The sequence below is a fragment of the Nannospalax galili genome, unplaced genomic scaffold (genome assembly GCF_000622305.1).
Source record: "Nannospalax galili isolate Female #2095 unplaced genomic scaffold, S.galili_v1.0 scaffold212, whole genome shotgun sequence".
NCBI classification, from domain to species: Eukaryota; Metazoa; Chordata; class Mammalia; order Rodentia; family Spalacidae; genus Nannospalax; species Nannospalax galili.
In genome coordinates, this window is record NW_008333884.1 from 3,762,992 (window position 1) to 3,779,983 (window position 16,992).

At 41.1% G+C, this 16,992-nt stretch overlaps 1 protein-coding gene across 4 annotated transcripts in view; it reads right to left on the reverse strand.

The window, feature by feature from the left end:
* Smg6 (SMG6 nonsense mediated mRNA decay factor) overlaps positions 1-16,992 on the reverse strand; it is a 288,855-nt gene that overhangs the window by 192,318 nt on the left and 79,545 nt on the right. For all 4 annotated transcript variants that reach the window (XM_029561452.1, XM_008828802.3, XM_029561453.1 and 1 more), the window contains exon 10: positions 8,642-8,787. In XM_029561452.1, coding sequence (XP_029417312.1) covers positions 8,642-8,787 — 146 coding nt within the window. The remainder of the gene's footprint in view (positions 1-8,641; positions 8,788-16,992) is intronic.

Below are 16,992 nucleotides of genomic sequence, written 5' to 3' on the forward strand. Positions count from 1 at the left end.
AATTTATATTAATATATATCGACATGTAATATATACATTTAAATATAATTTATATAATACATTAAAATTTAGTTATATATAAATATTATATAAATAAATTACAATATAATATAAACTTATTATATTTATTTTTATTTATGTGTTTTCCCTGCATGTATGTAAGTATACTCATGTGCTGCAATGCCAGTGGAGACCAGAAGTGGGCACCAGATTTCCTGAAACTAGAGCTTTAGATGGTTGTTAACTGCCACATGGGTGTTGGGATTCAAATGCAGGTCCTCTGCAAGAGCAACAAGTGCTCTAACCATTGAACTGTCCCTTTAGCCTTTGTAAAGAATTCCTAAATTTTTATTTATTTATTTTTATTTTGTGTGTATGAATGTTTTACCTGCATGTCTGTGAGGTGCACCATATGCATGTAATGCCCATGGAGGTCAAAAGACGGCATCAGATCCCATGGAACTGGAGTTAAGGATGGGTGCTAGCCACCATGTAGGTGCTAGGAACCAAGCCCAGGCCCTTTTGCAAGAGAAGCCAGTGCTCTTGACCACTGAGTCATCTTTCTAATCCCCCTTGTAAAAATTCTAAATAATAAAAACAACTTGATATTAAAAATGGGAAAGAAACTGAGTGTGATGGTGCATGCTTTTAATCCCAGCACTTGGGAGACAGATGCAGGCAAATCTCTGTGAGATTGAGGTCAGCCTGGTCACCATAGCAAGCTATAAGTCAATAAATAAGTCAATAAATAAGTCAATAAATAAATAAATAAATAAATAAATAAATGAGACTTAAATTCAGCAAATGAGAGACACAAATAGCCCAGTATATGAAAAATCATTCATTAGAGAAACACAATTTAAAACCAAAATAAAGTACTAGAATAGCTAAAGTGAAAGCACTGACAACATCAAATATTGTTGGCAAAGATATAAAGAGAATGGGACTCTCTCACACTGATGTCAAGAATGTTAAATGGTTTTTTTTTGGGGGGGGGTGTTTTTACAGGGTCTCCCTGTAGCCATAGCTGTCCTGGAACTCACTATGTAGACCAGGCTGGCCCTGAACTCACAGAGATCCACCTGCCTCTGCCTCCCAAGTGCTGGGATTAAAGACGTGTGCCACCATGCCAAGCTAAGAATGTTAAATGTTAAATGGTCCAACAGTAGCAGTTTCTTATTAAATGTACACCTATCACATGATCCACCAAATCCAGTCCTAGGAATTTACAGAAGAGAAATGAAAATATATCCACCAAAAGACATATAGAAATGTTCATGGCAGTTTTATTCACAATAGCTCAAAACTAGAAACAACCCAAATGTTCAATGGGTACCTGGATTTAAAAAAAAAACACCATCAAGATGTCTCAACAGGTAAAAGCACTATACAGCTGCACAAGACTAATAATCTGAGTTCAGAACCTATGTGAAAGAACCAACTCTAGAAAGTTGTAGCACACATATACCTACACACATTATACAAACAAAAGAATAAATAAAAAATTTTAAATAGGGCTGGAGAGATGGCTCGGCGGTTAAGAACACTGTGATGTTCATGCAGAAGACCCGGGTTTGAATCCCAGCACCCACATGGCAGTTAACAACTGTCCGTAACTCCAGTCCCAGGGGATCTGATGGCCTCTTCTGTCCTCTGTGGGCATTGCACGACATGGGTGCACTCACCTACATGCAGTCAATATACATATACACATAAAAAAAATTTAATTATCTCTTTACAACAGGGTACTTACTATTCAGTAATACAAAAGAATAAAATACTGATATATGCAATATGAATAAATCTCAAAAACACATTCTGAGGTAGACACAAAAAAGCATGCATTGTATGATTCCACTTGCATGAAACTCTAGAAAACACAGAGCTAACTATAGCAAAGGAAAGTGGTTGCCTAGGGCCAGGGATTGAAATTACCTGGGTGGGCTCAACAAGAATTTTCTGGGATGATGCAAATATTCATATCTTGACTATGATAATTAACTAGTTCCTTGGGCACATAAGCTAATCAAATTGACTGAAATGCATGTTTTAAATGGGTGCATTTTCTTCTATATAAACTTTCCTTCTCTATATATATACATACATATCTATATATTTTTAAAATTTTTTATTGAAATTTCTTTTTTTTTGGTCTTTTTTTGAGACAGGGTCTCCCTATAGAACCTCTGTGGTTCGAGGCCAGCCTGGTCTACACACTGAGCTCCAGACCAGCTGGGGCTACAGGGAGACCCTCTCTCAAAGAGACCAAAAAATAAAAAGGAACTAGAATGTCAGTACTTAAGTTATTCCATATCATAGAAAAGTAGTATCTTCTCTTTAAATTATGTATAAAGCTTCTTTTTAAAAAGCAACAGATACCAGAAGTAATGGCGAAAATAGCACTGTATCTAGGAAGTTCTCACACCCACTCCCTTTCAGGAGACATTTTATACGTGTCAAATTAAGAGAAAGACCAAATACTTTTTACCAACTGGCCATGAACAAATACTTTCCATTGTGAGAGGCAGACTCCCCCTCATCCATGACAATGTAAAGATGGACTACATACAGCTTTAACCTTCTGCCTGCTTATTGCCTGTGTACTTCTACTCTTGACCCTTAAACACTTGGGAGAGTTCTGACTTCCTCCAACTCTCTCACATGTCTATTCCGCTTCTAATCTCAGATCTGATTCATGGATCACTTTTCTCATGAAAGCATAGCAGCCTGCTCAGGTTAGGGAGGAAAAAAGTTTTGAATTGTCTAGGTAGTATTTAGAGAAGTTTTTATGTCTTCTGATAGAGAAGGCTGGAATCCTAAGACTGGGGATAACTTACTAGTTGTGCAATCTTGAGTTACTCAAGTTTTCTGATACATTTCTCCCAATCTATGAAGTAGAACCCAAAATTCTGTCTAACCTATATCAGAGGACTGACAGAAAAATCAAATGAAAACAAAAATGTACTAGGTATAAAAGGCTACTGTGTATCTTCACAGTTGTTGCTGCTGTTGCCATTACTGGTAGTATTTTCTGAAAATTGTATTTCTTCTCCTTAAGTTTTCAACACACAGTACATACCTGGCCTGGGCCTAGGTTCAGCCTACTTCCCCCTCCAAGACAGACATTTATAATTTTACTGCTCAGGAGTTTATTTAAAAAAAAAAAAATAACATGGAACAGGTGACTGCCAAAATTCCCCCCAAACAACATTTCCCTTCAAGTATAAGTCCTTCCAGGTGAGGGAAAAATGTCAAATCAAGAAGCAATAATATAGCAACAGAAAGGTCAGGTGTGGTGGTGCACGCCTTTAATCCCAGCACTCTAGAGGTAGAGGCAGGCAGATCTATGTGAGTTCCAGGCCAGCCTGGTCTACATAGTGAGTCCCAGGTCAGCTAGAGCTACAGGGAGACCCTGTCTCAAAAATACAAAAAAAAAAGTGAAATGTACCACTCAGCACAATCACTGGACACAACTGGATACAGCACCTCAGCACAACAACAAACCAACCATGGATACAAACCACATGGCTATGTTCAAGCAAGCAAATGCCATTTCTTTAACTGATATGTTAAGAGTAAGGTCAATTTTATTAGCATGACTAAATTTTCTCATTTAACTTTTTACAACTGTTTTTCCTTCCTAACCCTAAATTAGTAGATTCATCCTGAAAACAAGAAAGATTCTGGAATTCGGAGTTAGAAAGATAGGTGAGACCACTGATTAGCTTACTTCTTTCACTTTTTCTTCTTTTCTAGAGAATCATGGCTGCAGACATAATCAGATTGCCAAGGGATGATGTCTGCTGACAGAGGAAAAGCCTACTAACACAGCCTCCTGCAGCCCGCCTTCCCGAGTCTAACCTTTTCTGATCTTTGTACTCCTCACAAAATTTGCTAGCCATCTCTGTTAATTTACTCTAACCTAAAGAGACCTGAAAATGAAGACCAGGTAGTGCTGATTGTTAGAGAAATCTTGTGGATCCCTGTAGAGAAAGAGTCTGCTACCAGAGAAATAGGAGGAATGAGAGGGATAGTTTACACAGCTAAACTCGATGTAACCCCTTATGAAAGGTGGATTTCCTGTGGAATTGCTCTGACAGTAGAGGATTAGATACTTCATACATTTTACTTTAGGGAAAGTCTCAGAAGTGACTTGACATAGGAGGAAAACTGCTTTTCCTAAGGTCTTAAGGATGCTGTATGCATCTGAACTGACCTGAACTTTGATTGTGACTGAACTTCTCAATTAGAGTCAACTCCCATATATAACCAACAGCATGAAGAATCCACACCTACAGATTAAAAGCTCTGTTAGTATCAGGTAGGCAGCTGTGGTTTTCAATCCCTCCTGAGATACACATGTAGCACTTCCTCTATCCCCCACAATTCAGAAACAGTAATACCATAAAGTCACGCATATGCTTGATGTGGTGTGTACACCAATCATCCTAGTCTCAGGAGGCTGAGGCAGGAGGATCTCGAAAATTTGAAGCCAATCTTGGGCTACAGAATGAGAATGTGTATCAAAAAAAACAGAAAGAAAACCAAAACAAAAGAAACATAAATCATCATAAAGGAAAGTCAATCTAGTTCTACCTCAATTCCAACCCCTAAATGTTCTTTCAGAGCAAACAACATTAACAGCACATGCAAGAAGCATCTCTTGGGTGCCCTCCTGCTGCTACCAGGGCTTTTCTGCAGGGCTCAAATGGAGACATACTCTAGGAACTGATAGAGGAAAAATGAAAAGGTCAGAGCACAGAGAAGGGAAGTTATTCCAGTGGTGGCCAATGAGTAACATCCAATGATTTATAGGAAATATAATCCAATAATACAGTAAAATAAAACAGTGTGTGCCTGAGATGGTTTTGATTTCAAAAATTATAAAACATATTTTTGAAAAAGAGAATGGGGGATGGGGAGATGAGGGGAAGGCCAGATTGGAGCAAACTGGGCACAGATGGGGGATACAAAGAGGTTTCAGTGATGCCCTACCACAAATGCTGCTTCAATTATTTGTCTTTAAGAAGCTAGTTTTGGGCCTGGCGTGGTGGTGCATGCCTTTAATCCCAGCACTTGGGAGGCAGAGGCAGAGGCAGGCAGATCTTTGTGAGTTCAAGGCCAGCCTGATCTACATAGTGTGTTCCAGGACAGCTGGGGCTACAAGGAGACCCTGTCTCAAAAAGACCAAAAAAAAAAAAGCTAGTTTTATTTCCTTATATTGAAGAATTTTTTAAAAATTAAAAGTTCTTAAGAATATTTATGGTTTAGCTCAACAGTTCTCCCTCCAGCCCCACATCATTCAATCAGGTGGCTACTGAAGTATTAAATACTGAAACATATGAAGAAGGCCCTTTCTCCTTTCAGGCTCAGACTGCTATAGGCATTATGACATCACTCTGGGAACTGCCTATTTAGCCACTACTTTTAGACACATACCAAGTAAGAAACAAAGCTTCCTAGTGCTGTTGTCTTCCTCATTCATATATTCAACAAATACCTTGTGCCTAAGAAATACCAGACCCTGTGCCAGGAACTTTAAATACCCCTATCTTGATCCTAAATGTGTCTGTCTCCAACCATATCACTAGAGAACATTAGGATTCTAGACTGTAGTCCACTAATGTAGGATTTTACATAGGGTTTACATGATAGAGGAAATAAAACCCTCTCCGAAAAGGAAAGAAGCCATTCTCCTGCATCTCAGTTGTTCCCTCCATTTTGTCTGCTGCACCATCCAATGCTTTTTTAAAGTTCTATGTCTACAATGAAAGCATACTGGAAAAGTAAACACAATAAAGAGTTAACAGCCATATCACTTCCATTCCTGGCCTAATGATATTGTGAAAAGAAGGAAGATACTACAAAAGTGGCATTGAACACAAAAAAATTATTCATGGCAGTATTACAGTATTAGAGGAATCAGCAAAAGACATACTTTTTAAGTAAGGATGTCTCTCTGTTGCTTTCCAAATCATTATCCTGACCCCACATCCATGGGGATGGCTCAGGCACAGATACAGAGGATCTAATAGCCTTGTGGGCTACAAGATCACCTCTGTTTCAGGCTGGAATCCTCTCCTCCACAAAGTCTAGGAACTGACACATGCAAACAGCCACCCAGAAGGACACATGCAAGAGGGAATGGAAAGAAAAATGATGGTCCAGATGTTCTGTAAATTGCAGTGACTGCCAAATCACCATAGACTCCTAGCACCTGGGAGGGCTATGCTGCATCAGGCCTTGCTTCCTGGTTTCAAAGAGCCAGGGATCTGTGACTGGGAGGTGACTCTGATAGCCTGCAGACTGGCTGGGAGAGAACCCTCTAGAAGGGCACAAGCTGACAGGACTTGGGGGCTGAACACGCAGAGTTTGATTTATCACTTCCTTACTCATAAAAATGTGATTCAAACTGTTGCTGATTAGTGAAGGATTTAAACCTTTACCCTCTCCCCAACCCCCTTCTATTTCCACCCCCAGCACAGATGCTGCTACTCAGCCACAACACCCCCTTCTTGCCACTGTCCGTGCAAGCACAGCACAGGGGCCCAAAGATGACTCATGTGCTGGGAAATGGAAAAGTGCATCTTCCCACCAACCAGCCCTGCTGAGTGCTCTGTTCACCCCTCTCCCAATGGCAGCCCACACAGTGGGGTCTGGATGGCCGCCTCAGCTGCACACCGGGTACTTGGCAGCGCGTCCACAGACCTCCGTGTCCTAGTTGAGTGTTATATCCTGTGGCCTGGGCTGTTTTTCCCTGAACCACCCTTGGAGCCTGTGACCACCTCAGCTTAGGCTCCTCTTGCCTCATGGAGGTGAGAGCCAGGGCAAGGTCTTAAGCTTTTATTTGTTATTCCTAACTAGAGGATCTTCCTTATGACCAACTACAGTAAAGTCCTAGGTATCTCGACCTCAAAGAAGAGAACAGTCTTTTTCTACATTCACCTTCCTTTCACCCATATTTTCTTAACCTTTACTTAACAACAGCTCTAAGAAAAGGACTCACTGGTGGCCTATGAAAGAGGCCAGGGTACTCCTTTCCATGGAGTAGAAGCTGTTGAAAACAGATGCTTCACAGGCAAGAGCTGCAGGCCCTTTACATTCACACCTACAGCAGCTACAGGTCATTTGTTGCTGAATAATGTGGCTTAGGTATGTGACAGGCAGCTCACACCAAGGAGTGGGTAGTTTGGGTAAGAGAAAAAACTAAAAAGGGCAACTCTGGAAGTCCCCGTACCAGAGCCCAGTGAGCTTCCTTCTTAGTAGAATTTCCCTCCCTTTTGGACTGCACAGCCTCACCAGGATAGCACTGCACAAATTTTATTTCCTTGGTACTAGAAATCAGCACTGCCCCTCAAGATCCGATGCCCCACTGCAGCCTCACTTAAAGAAACAGTTACCTCAGGAATAGTTAGCTAAGTTGAAAAAGGCTCCAAAGTCTCTGCATCTTGCCTTCTGCTGGAAATCTGAAATACTACAGCAGTCAGCCGGACAGGAAAAAGTCCTCCAGAATTCAAATGTGATTGAAAACCCAGGCAGACTAGCTAAAGACCTCCCTGGGTCCCAGGAGGACCCCCTATTTCCAGAGAAAGTATGGCATGCTCACTTACCAGGGAAGAAGTTCCCCACTACCACCAAGTTGAGCATAAATCCCAAATACAAATAGGAAGGAAAAGAATCAACTTCAGGGTTAAGAGAAATCGCTGAGAAAAGGTACAAGAGAGTCAGTGGCACTGTCTGGAAACACTAGATCTGCTTTACAACACAGTCTCCATGGGGCAATTCCTACTTCCTGGCATTTCAGATAAGTATCTGACAAACACTCTCTGCCAATGCTCTGGAATGATTCCTTGGCAACATGGACCAAAAACTGCAAAGAAACACACAAAATAATGCCACCCCGTACTACATATTTCCATCAAGTCAAACCACATCATCCTTACCTCAATAAAGTGGAGGGAAGGGAAGGAATCCTAGAAACATCCTTTGAATGTGACATGGTCATCAGAACATTTTAAAATCCTGCCAATCTGCCCTTCCCTCCTCCACTCCCCATCCCAAACCAAAAAAAAAAAAAAAAAAAATCCCAGAGTGTTCAGAAAAGCGCTTCAGAGTGCATACCAGTATACTAGCCAAATTCTGGGTCTGGTGGTTTTTGTGCTTCCAGATTTGAGTCACCAAAGCTCATCAATTCTCTGTTCTTATTCTCTGGCAGGCTCCCACAAGGGATATCCCATAGGGAACTAGACTTTTCCATATTGAACAAACAGGGTACATGAGTCCAGAAACAGCAATTTCCAATCCCTGCCAAGCATACGGTCTCTGCAATGAAACATTTCAGCAATGCCTCTCCCTTGGGAGAAGTACTAGGTTTGCAGCCTCCAAGAGGCCTTGATGCTGCTGTTAGCATGGCCAGATGTGCAACAGCATCTCTGGGTTTTCAAACTAAACTCTATACTCATGAAGCTTTCGTTCTATCCCACCCAAGCACTGGAGAGTCTCAAAGAATTCAGAGAGTTAAACTAAAGATCTGAGAATAGTGAGTACTTGTGTGTGTGTGTGTGTGTGTGTGTGTGTGTGTGTGTAAAAGTAGCACAGAAAAGACACTAAATAGATCTCTAAGGGGAAGAACTGGACTTACCTTTTAACTGGGAGTTATGTACAGCAAACATGTTGATGGTCATAAGCTGCAGCATACGGGTACTTCCGATAGGAGATGGGCTATGCTGCAGCAACACCTGGAACTCCTTGAGTACCTTCTCAGCCACCACAGGGAATGTCTCCATCCTACAGATACAGGGAGCCCATTATTGAGGCACATCCTCAAGAGTACTTGGGAAGACCACTTCCCCAACCCCAAAGCAGACAACTAATACCTAGGAAGCTTTGCTTCTCTCATATACCTTCGTATTATCCTACAATTTTGCACAAATAGAAGAAAAAAAGAATAAAGTCTTCGAAGTTTAGGGATGAAAACAATTACTAGATAAATAACTATGAGTTATATTTTTTCTTTTGGTCTTTTTTGAGACAGGGTCTCCCCATAGCCTCAGCTGGCCTGGAAATCACTATGTGGACCAGGCTGGCCTTGAACTCAGAGAGATCCTCCTGCCTCTGCCTCCTGAGTACTGGGATTAAGGGTGTGCACCACCATGCCCGGCTGTGTTATTATACTTTGGTATGTTATTTCTAACCCTCAGCAATGCATGGATTCAAACTGACCTAAGTTTTTCTAAATAATGAACAAATTCCTTTAAGCTCTAACACCTACATTGTCCCTAAAACTCTGAAATGAAAACTGTACTTTTTTTTTTTTTTTTTTTTTTTTTTTTTTTTAAAAGTGTATTGCCTGCATGTATCTAAATGCACACATATGTGAGTAGCCCAGGGGCCTCGAACTCAAAAAGATCCCCCTGCCTCTGGCTCCTAAGTGCTGGGATTAAAGGTGTGTGCCACCATACCCGGTGAAAACATACTTTTAAAAAAATTTTATTATTTTTATTTTATGTGTATGCATGTATTGTCTGCATGTAGGTAAGTGCACCCATGTTGTGCAATGCGCGAGGAAGACAGAAGAGGCTGTCAGATCCACTGGAACTGGAGTTACTGACAGTTGTTAGCTGCCATGTGGGTCCCGGGTCTTCTGCAAGAACAGCCAGTGTTCTTAACTGCTGAGCCACCAGCCGGAAAACTGTACTCTTTAAAAGCCATCTCATAAGCTGGTCATGGTGGTGCATGCCTTTAATCCCAACAGTTTGGAGGCAGAGGTAGGTGGATCTCTGAGTTTGAAGCCAGCCTGATCTACATAGAGCATTTCAGGTCAGCTGGGGCCACAGGGAGACACTGTCTCAAAAAGACAAAAAAATAAAAAAAAAATATAAATAAATAAACAGAGCTGGAGAGATGGCTTAGTGGTTAAGAACACTGACTGTTCTTGCAGAAGACCTGGATTCGAATCCCAGCACCCACATGGCAGCTAACAACTGTTCCATAACTCCCAGTTCCAGGGGATCTGACAGTCTTTCTGTCCTCTGAGGGCATTGTACAACATGGGTGCACTTACCTACATGGAGGCAATACACACATATACATAAAATAAAAATAAATAAGTAAATAAAAGCCATCTCATGAAGCTAAAGATTCCTTTAAATTTTTTTTTTAAATTTATGTGTGTTTGTTTGTGTGAGTGTATGCCATGAGAGTGCAGGTGCCTGGAGAAGCCAGAAGGGGGTGTCAGATTCCCTGGAGCTAAAGTTACAGGTAGTTGTGAGACACTCAAAATGGATGCCAGGAACTAAACTCAGATCCTCTAGAAGAGCAGCAAGCACTGTTAACCACTGAGCTACCACTCCATCCCCACAGCTAAAGATTCTTTACTGAAAAAATTACTTCAGAAACCAGGTATGGTGGCACATGCCTATAATCACAGCACTTAGGAGTCTGAGGTAGTAAGATCTCAAGTTTAAGGCCAGCCTAGAATCAGGAGAGGAAGAGGAGGAAGAGGAGGGAGGAGGAGAACAAAGGAGAAGTGAGAGGAGGGAAGAAGAGAAAAGGGAGAGAGGGAGGGAAGAAGAGAAAAGAAAAAAGAGAAATTAGGTGTAGTTCTGCCTTCTTAAGTACTACTACACTAACTGCCCCACTCAGGGATCCTGAATTTCCCTTTGAACAACCCCAAGACCTAGGGCCCTGATGATCTGTTGTAGCCTTTCCTGTGTTGCTATCCTCCCTCTCACAAGCCTCTACTCATTAGGGTCTGTATGTTTTCAGGCCAGTGGAAATACAATGCCCTGGCCAACTGCCACTCCCAATACAGGAAGAGCCTGTAATGTAGGGAGGCAGAAATCCAGCCAGTGACCTAGGGCTCCTAAGGAGAGGTCATTCAAACCATTGCTTGCCAAATGTGGCCACTGGATCCTAAACAGTGGTGCATGCTTGTAGCTCCTTTGGCAATAGGAATAAACCACAGCTGAAGTTCTCTGAAATAAAAAGCAAACTCAAACTTGGTGCTAGAGAGAGAAACCAGGCACACAAGGCCTTAGGGCCATGTCGAACAATCTGTGGTCAGTAAAGAATCTTTTACTCCCACCCTTTCGCCATCAAACTGCTTATGGTGCACTGAGGGGTATAGTGGGAACAGCTCTAGGTTGGATTAATAAACAGCTTCTTAAAAGCTAGAGGGCAGGGAATCCTTCTCAAAAGACACAGCACAGTTTCAACTCTTACAAAAATGCTGTTAGTTTCACCCAACCTTTGTCTTTACTGTTGAATAGCAAGGATCCTCCTCAGATTAGAAAACCCCAGAACTTTATGGAATTTTGGCAATCTCATTCCTGGCTTTTGGATGGAAACTCCTATTGCTGACCCCCTGGTGCCCAGAAGTCATGCCACAGATATGGGCCAATTACAGTTTACATTCCAGCTCCCTCTGCTCAGCTGTCCTCTTTCTCACTGGCACAAAACATGCCATGCATGTGCTTTTTTTACTCCCAAATACCACTTCAAGTGCCTCTCCCAAAACAAAACAAAACAAAACAAAACAAAAAACAAAACAAAACAAAGCTTTTTTTCCCTATAAAACGTTTCAGAGCTGCTAAAACTCTTGATAGATTGGAATGGCAGAGAGTGATATGTTTGCGGCTGGATTGGATCCATTTTTCCCCATGGGCTATAACAAAGGTTTCATTTTAAATCCTGACATTGTGCAGCACTCTCTCTGGCTGGAGGTGGGGAGGGGGGCTAGCACTTCTCATTACAAGAAGAGCAGAGTTCACTCTGCTTGAAAAGCAGCCACACTGGGCAAGTTTCAGAGCCATGTGTCTTGGTGTTGAAAGGCAGGAGAGAGCCAGCACAGAACAGGACACAAGTGTCACATGGAACAGTCTTGCTTCTAAGCTACATCTGCAGAAGCCTCTTCCCTAAGGTGAGAACTGAAGCAGATCTATGGGTCAGATTAAGTCTCAAATGAGCACAGGTCAAATATTCACGTTTTTTTTTTTTTTTTTTTTGGTTTTTTTTTTGTCTTAAAATTTTTTCTCCTTTCAATTAGCCCAACTTGATTTTTTAAAAAGTCAAATGGAGCTGGGTGTGGATGCACATGCCTTAGTCCCCACACTGGAGCGGCAGAAGCAGGCACACCTCTGTGAGTTCAAGGCCAGCCTGGTCTACATAGCGAGCTCTAGGCCAGCAGAGGCAACAGGGAGACCCTGTCTCAAAAAGACCAAAAAAAAAAAAAAAAAAAAAGTCAAATGGATAAGGATGTAGATTAGAGTAGCTTTACACTGAAAATAAGGGAATATGGATCTACTCAGACAAAATCAGTGTTGCTAATCAACAACTAAGGAAAGCACAACTAAAAGTCTCCTTTCTAGCAGTCAACAATGAGGCTTCTGGTTCCCAGTTTGGGTTTTTTGTTTTGTTTTTTTTTAAATTAAAAAAAAATTTATTATTTTTTAATGTGTATGTGTGTATTGCCTGCATGTAGGTAAGTGCACCCATGTCGTGCAATGACCATGCAGAGGCCAGAAGAGGCTGTTGGATCCCCTAGGACTGGAGTTATGGACTGCTGGGATTTGAACCCGGATCTTCTGCAAGAACATTCAGTGTTCTTAACTGCTGAGCCATCTCTCCAGCCCCAATCAGTTCGTTTTTAATCATGTGTATGAGTGTAGTGCCTGCATGTGTCTAAGTGCACCTGTGTAGTGCAATGTCCACAGAGGTCAGAAGAGGGTGTCAGATCCCCTGGAACTAGAGCTATAAACTGTTGTTACCCACCTTGTGGGTGCTGAGAACCAAATCCTCTACAAGAGCAGCCAGTGCTATGAGCTACTGAACCATCTCTCTAGCCCCCATGGTTCCCAGCTTGTAACTAAAACCCTGTCTAATTTAGGTTTCAAATCATGTAAAGTAGTTCTATACCTTTTTATTTGAGAAATATCTTTGCTCCTTATCTGAATATTACAGAAAGAAATTGTACAAAAACTAAGATGGCGGAATAGGATATATAGGTACATACACACACAATCCAAAACATATACACTAGGGAGGCTGAGGTAGGAGGACAGTGAGTTTGAGGCCAGTCTGGGCTTATAACATACTAAGACAGTTTCAAAACAAAACAGAACAAAACAAGCAAACAAAACAAAACAAAACAAAACAAAAAAAAGAAGAAAAAACAAATAGTGGGTTTTTTTTTTTTTTTTTTTTTTGGTCTCTTTGAGACAGGGTCTGCTTATAGTCCCAGCTGACCTGAACTCACTATGTAAACCAGGATGGCCTTAAACTCACAACCGATCCGCCTGCCTCTGCTTCCCAAGTGCTGGGACTAAAGGTGTGTACCACCATGCCTGGCCATATCTTTATAAATATAAAGATATATAAATTCAGTGGAAGGTCTTGAAGAGCACACAACCTGATATCTGGAGTAGCTCTCTTCAGGGACACAGAGGGGTTGGGGCAGGTTGAAAGAAATTTTAATCTTTAGTTGTAGCACTGTATTTTCAAGGATTTCTGGATTTTACTTATATGATAATTATAAAATTTAAGTCAAGAAGAAAAGAAACTACAAGACCAAAAGTAATAAAGGAAGAAGAGGAGTAACAGAGAAATTATCAGAAGAGAGTCATTCCTAACCGTGAAAAATTGGAAGTGACCTAAAGTGACATTAAGATGGCACATCCCTGAGAGCTAGATGTGGTGGCACATGCCTGTATTCTAGCACTTGGAAACTTAGGAGGATGATGCAGAGGACTGCTGTGAGTTCAAGGCCACTCTAGGCTAGCTACAGGGAGAGTTCCAGAACAACCTGGACTATACTGAGACACTGTCTCAAACAAATGAAAACTACCACTTCCAGCAAGAGCATATCCATGTCAAATGCTGTTTTAAAGGCTGTGTTGGATTTTGTAATCGTGTGAGGAAATTTCACATATTAACTGAAAATAGTTTTGTTTTGGTTTTGGGTTTTTTTTTTGGTCTTTTTTGAGACAGGGTCTCCCTATAGTCACAGCTGGCCTGGATTCACTACAGAGACCAGGCTGGCCTCGAACTCACAGAGATCCACCTGCCCCTGCCGCCCTGAGTGCTGGGATTAAAGGTGTGTGCCACCATGCCCAGCTCTGAAAATAGTTTTAAAAGCAGTTTAATGATCACTTTTCTACATACATATAAAAAGTGTGTGATATGTAGAAAAAAGACCCTCAAAACTACACCAAATGTTAAAGGTATTTAGTTATCGTAGAGTATGAATAATTTTTTTTTTCTTTTTGCTGTTTTCTAGTTTACGATGAACACTGCAGAGTAAAAAAGATTCCCTCTATAATGAATACTTCTTAGTTTAGTGTTTAAAAACCATTTGTTAATTTTACACACACACATACACACACACACACACACACACACATTTTATTTTATTTTATTTTATTTTTTTGGTCTTTTTGAGACAGGGTCTCCCTGTAGCCCCAGCTGTCCTGAACTCACTATGTAGACCAGGCTGGCCTTGAACTCACAGATCCGCCTGCCTCTGCCTCCCGAGTGCTGGGGTTAAAGGCGTGCGCCACCATGCCCGGCCCACAAACATTTTATTTTTAAGGAATTTTAAAACCAAAATAAATATATCAGTTTTTAAATTTCTAAATCTTGAGGCATGACCAGGCAAGCAAGTACAAGTAAAGGGGTAACATTAACCAAGGCAGTAATAGGAAGCAAAATTATCCCATTTGTCACAAATCAAGGGTCTGTAGGCTGCCAGCTTCTAGGCCTCCTTCAGTAGAGGCCAAGTGCAGGTCAGATCTGCCTCTCACCAAGAAAGCATCTATTTATCAGAAGCCTCCCTGCAACCCAGACCAATTCCTCTTCCTGAGTACAAGAGGACTCCTTGCTTATTTTTTAAAACCTCGGAAGATAGGATAATTTTCAGGATATGCATTTCACTGACTTAAGTGGCTATCTTGTAAAGTGATCTCTAGAGATAGCTTGTCTCATTTGAATGGCAGTTTCAAGAAACCAATCTTTTAGACAATACTGGGACCTAAACTCAAGAATGACTCAGACAGTGACTAACAGGGCAAGACTGAACTCCTCAGATGCTGAAGAACATAGCTGGGCTAGACAACATTCTCTGAAGAACAGAATCAGGCTTCCTAACTTTTCTTAGCTTCTTAATTCTTTAAAAACTTAGCAAAAAAAAATTTTTTTAATTAAACTATGTCACAGGGTGAAATGAGAACAAACATAATATTGCTATAGAATATAAAGAACTAAATTGATCTTAGAGATAATCTATTTAAATCATTGATATGGAAACTGAAACCCACAAAATCTCCTGGCTTGTTTACTCTGGAGGTCTTCTAGCTAATGAGTGGTAAATAACAAACATATTTTGTCATTTGATCTTATTATAACCCCCTATCATATACAGCTGATGTCAACAGTAAGCAGACTTGTCTTGCACACAGCAGGCATTCAAATATATGCTAATATAATGTGGAACACTAGACACAAAGAAGCCAAAGACTGGAGCAATGTCGGGGCCTTTCTGGAAAGGGAGGCAGGCCAGTGATATGCACTCAGCTGCTCTCCATTACAGTCTCCTTAGTCTTAATTCATTTTCAAAGCCTCCCACATTTCACATCTTCTTGGTAATTAGGCAATAGCCCATGATGTTATGTGTAGCTTGGGCTCACTGTTTTTCTAGACTTACAGAGTTCTTTTTTCTTTCCTTTTAAAAAAATATTTATTTTTATTTGAGTATATGTGTGTCTGTGTGAGTATATGTCACATGTGTGCAGGTGCCAAAGCAGAACAGAAGACGTTAGATTCTCTACATGGGTGCTAGGAACTAAACTTGAGTCTTCTGCAAGAGCAGTATGTACTCTTAACTACTGAGCCATCTCTCAGTAGATAGTTTTGTTTGTTTGTTTCTGAGAAAGGATCTCCCTGTAGCCCCAGGTGACCAGGAACTCACTATGTAGAACAGCGATCCACCTGCCTCTGCCTCTAAAATGCTGGGATTAAAGGTGTGTGCTACCATGCCTGGCTCATCTATCTTTAGAAAAAAATAAAAAATCTTTCTAAAATTACACTTATGTGGGCTGGAGAAATGGCTCCGTGGTAATAGCACTGGTTCTTCTTGTAGAAGACCCAGGTTTGAATTTCAGCATCCACATGGTGGCTGACAAACATCTGTAATTCCAGTTCCGGGGGATCCAACAACCTCTTCAGTCTTCCTCAGGCGTTGCTCAACATGGTGCACTTATACACAAGCAGGCATAACACTCATACACATAAAACAAATTAATTAATTTTTAAAAATTACACTTATGTATATTCCTGTGTGTGTGTGTGTGCGTGAGTGTGTTGGTGCATGCATACTACAGTGCATGTGTGGAGGTCAGAGGACAACTTGCAGAAATTAGCTCTCTTCTTCCAACCTGTCCAGGGGATTGAGCTCAGGTCATCAAGCTTGGTAGCAAGCACCTCTATTTGCTAAGTTATCTCACCAGCCCTGAATCAACTAACTTTTTGAAAACAGATGTTACATGCAACAAGTTTGAGAAAGAGCCACAATAATGATTAAAAATCTGGAAAATGAGGGCTAAGGCTATAGCTCATTTGGTTGAGTTACTTGCCTAACATTCAGGAAACCCTGAGTTTAGTCTCTAGCACCACATAAAAACTAGGTGTGGTGGCACATACCTGTAATCCTATTACTGAGGATGTGGAGGCAGGAGGACCAGAAGTTCAAGATCATCTTTGACAAACTACCAAGTTTGAAGAAAGCCTGGTATACATACAAGATCCTGTCTCAAAAAAGAAGAAGAAGCTGGGTGTGGTGGCACACACCTTTAATCCCAGCACTCAGGAGGCAGAGGCAGGTGGATCTCTGTGAGTTCAAGGCCAGGCTGAGTCTACAGGGTGAGTTCCAGGACAGCTGAGGCTACAGGGAGACCCTGTCTCAAACAGACCAAAAAAAAAAAAAAAAAAAAAAAAGAGGGC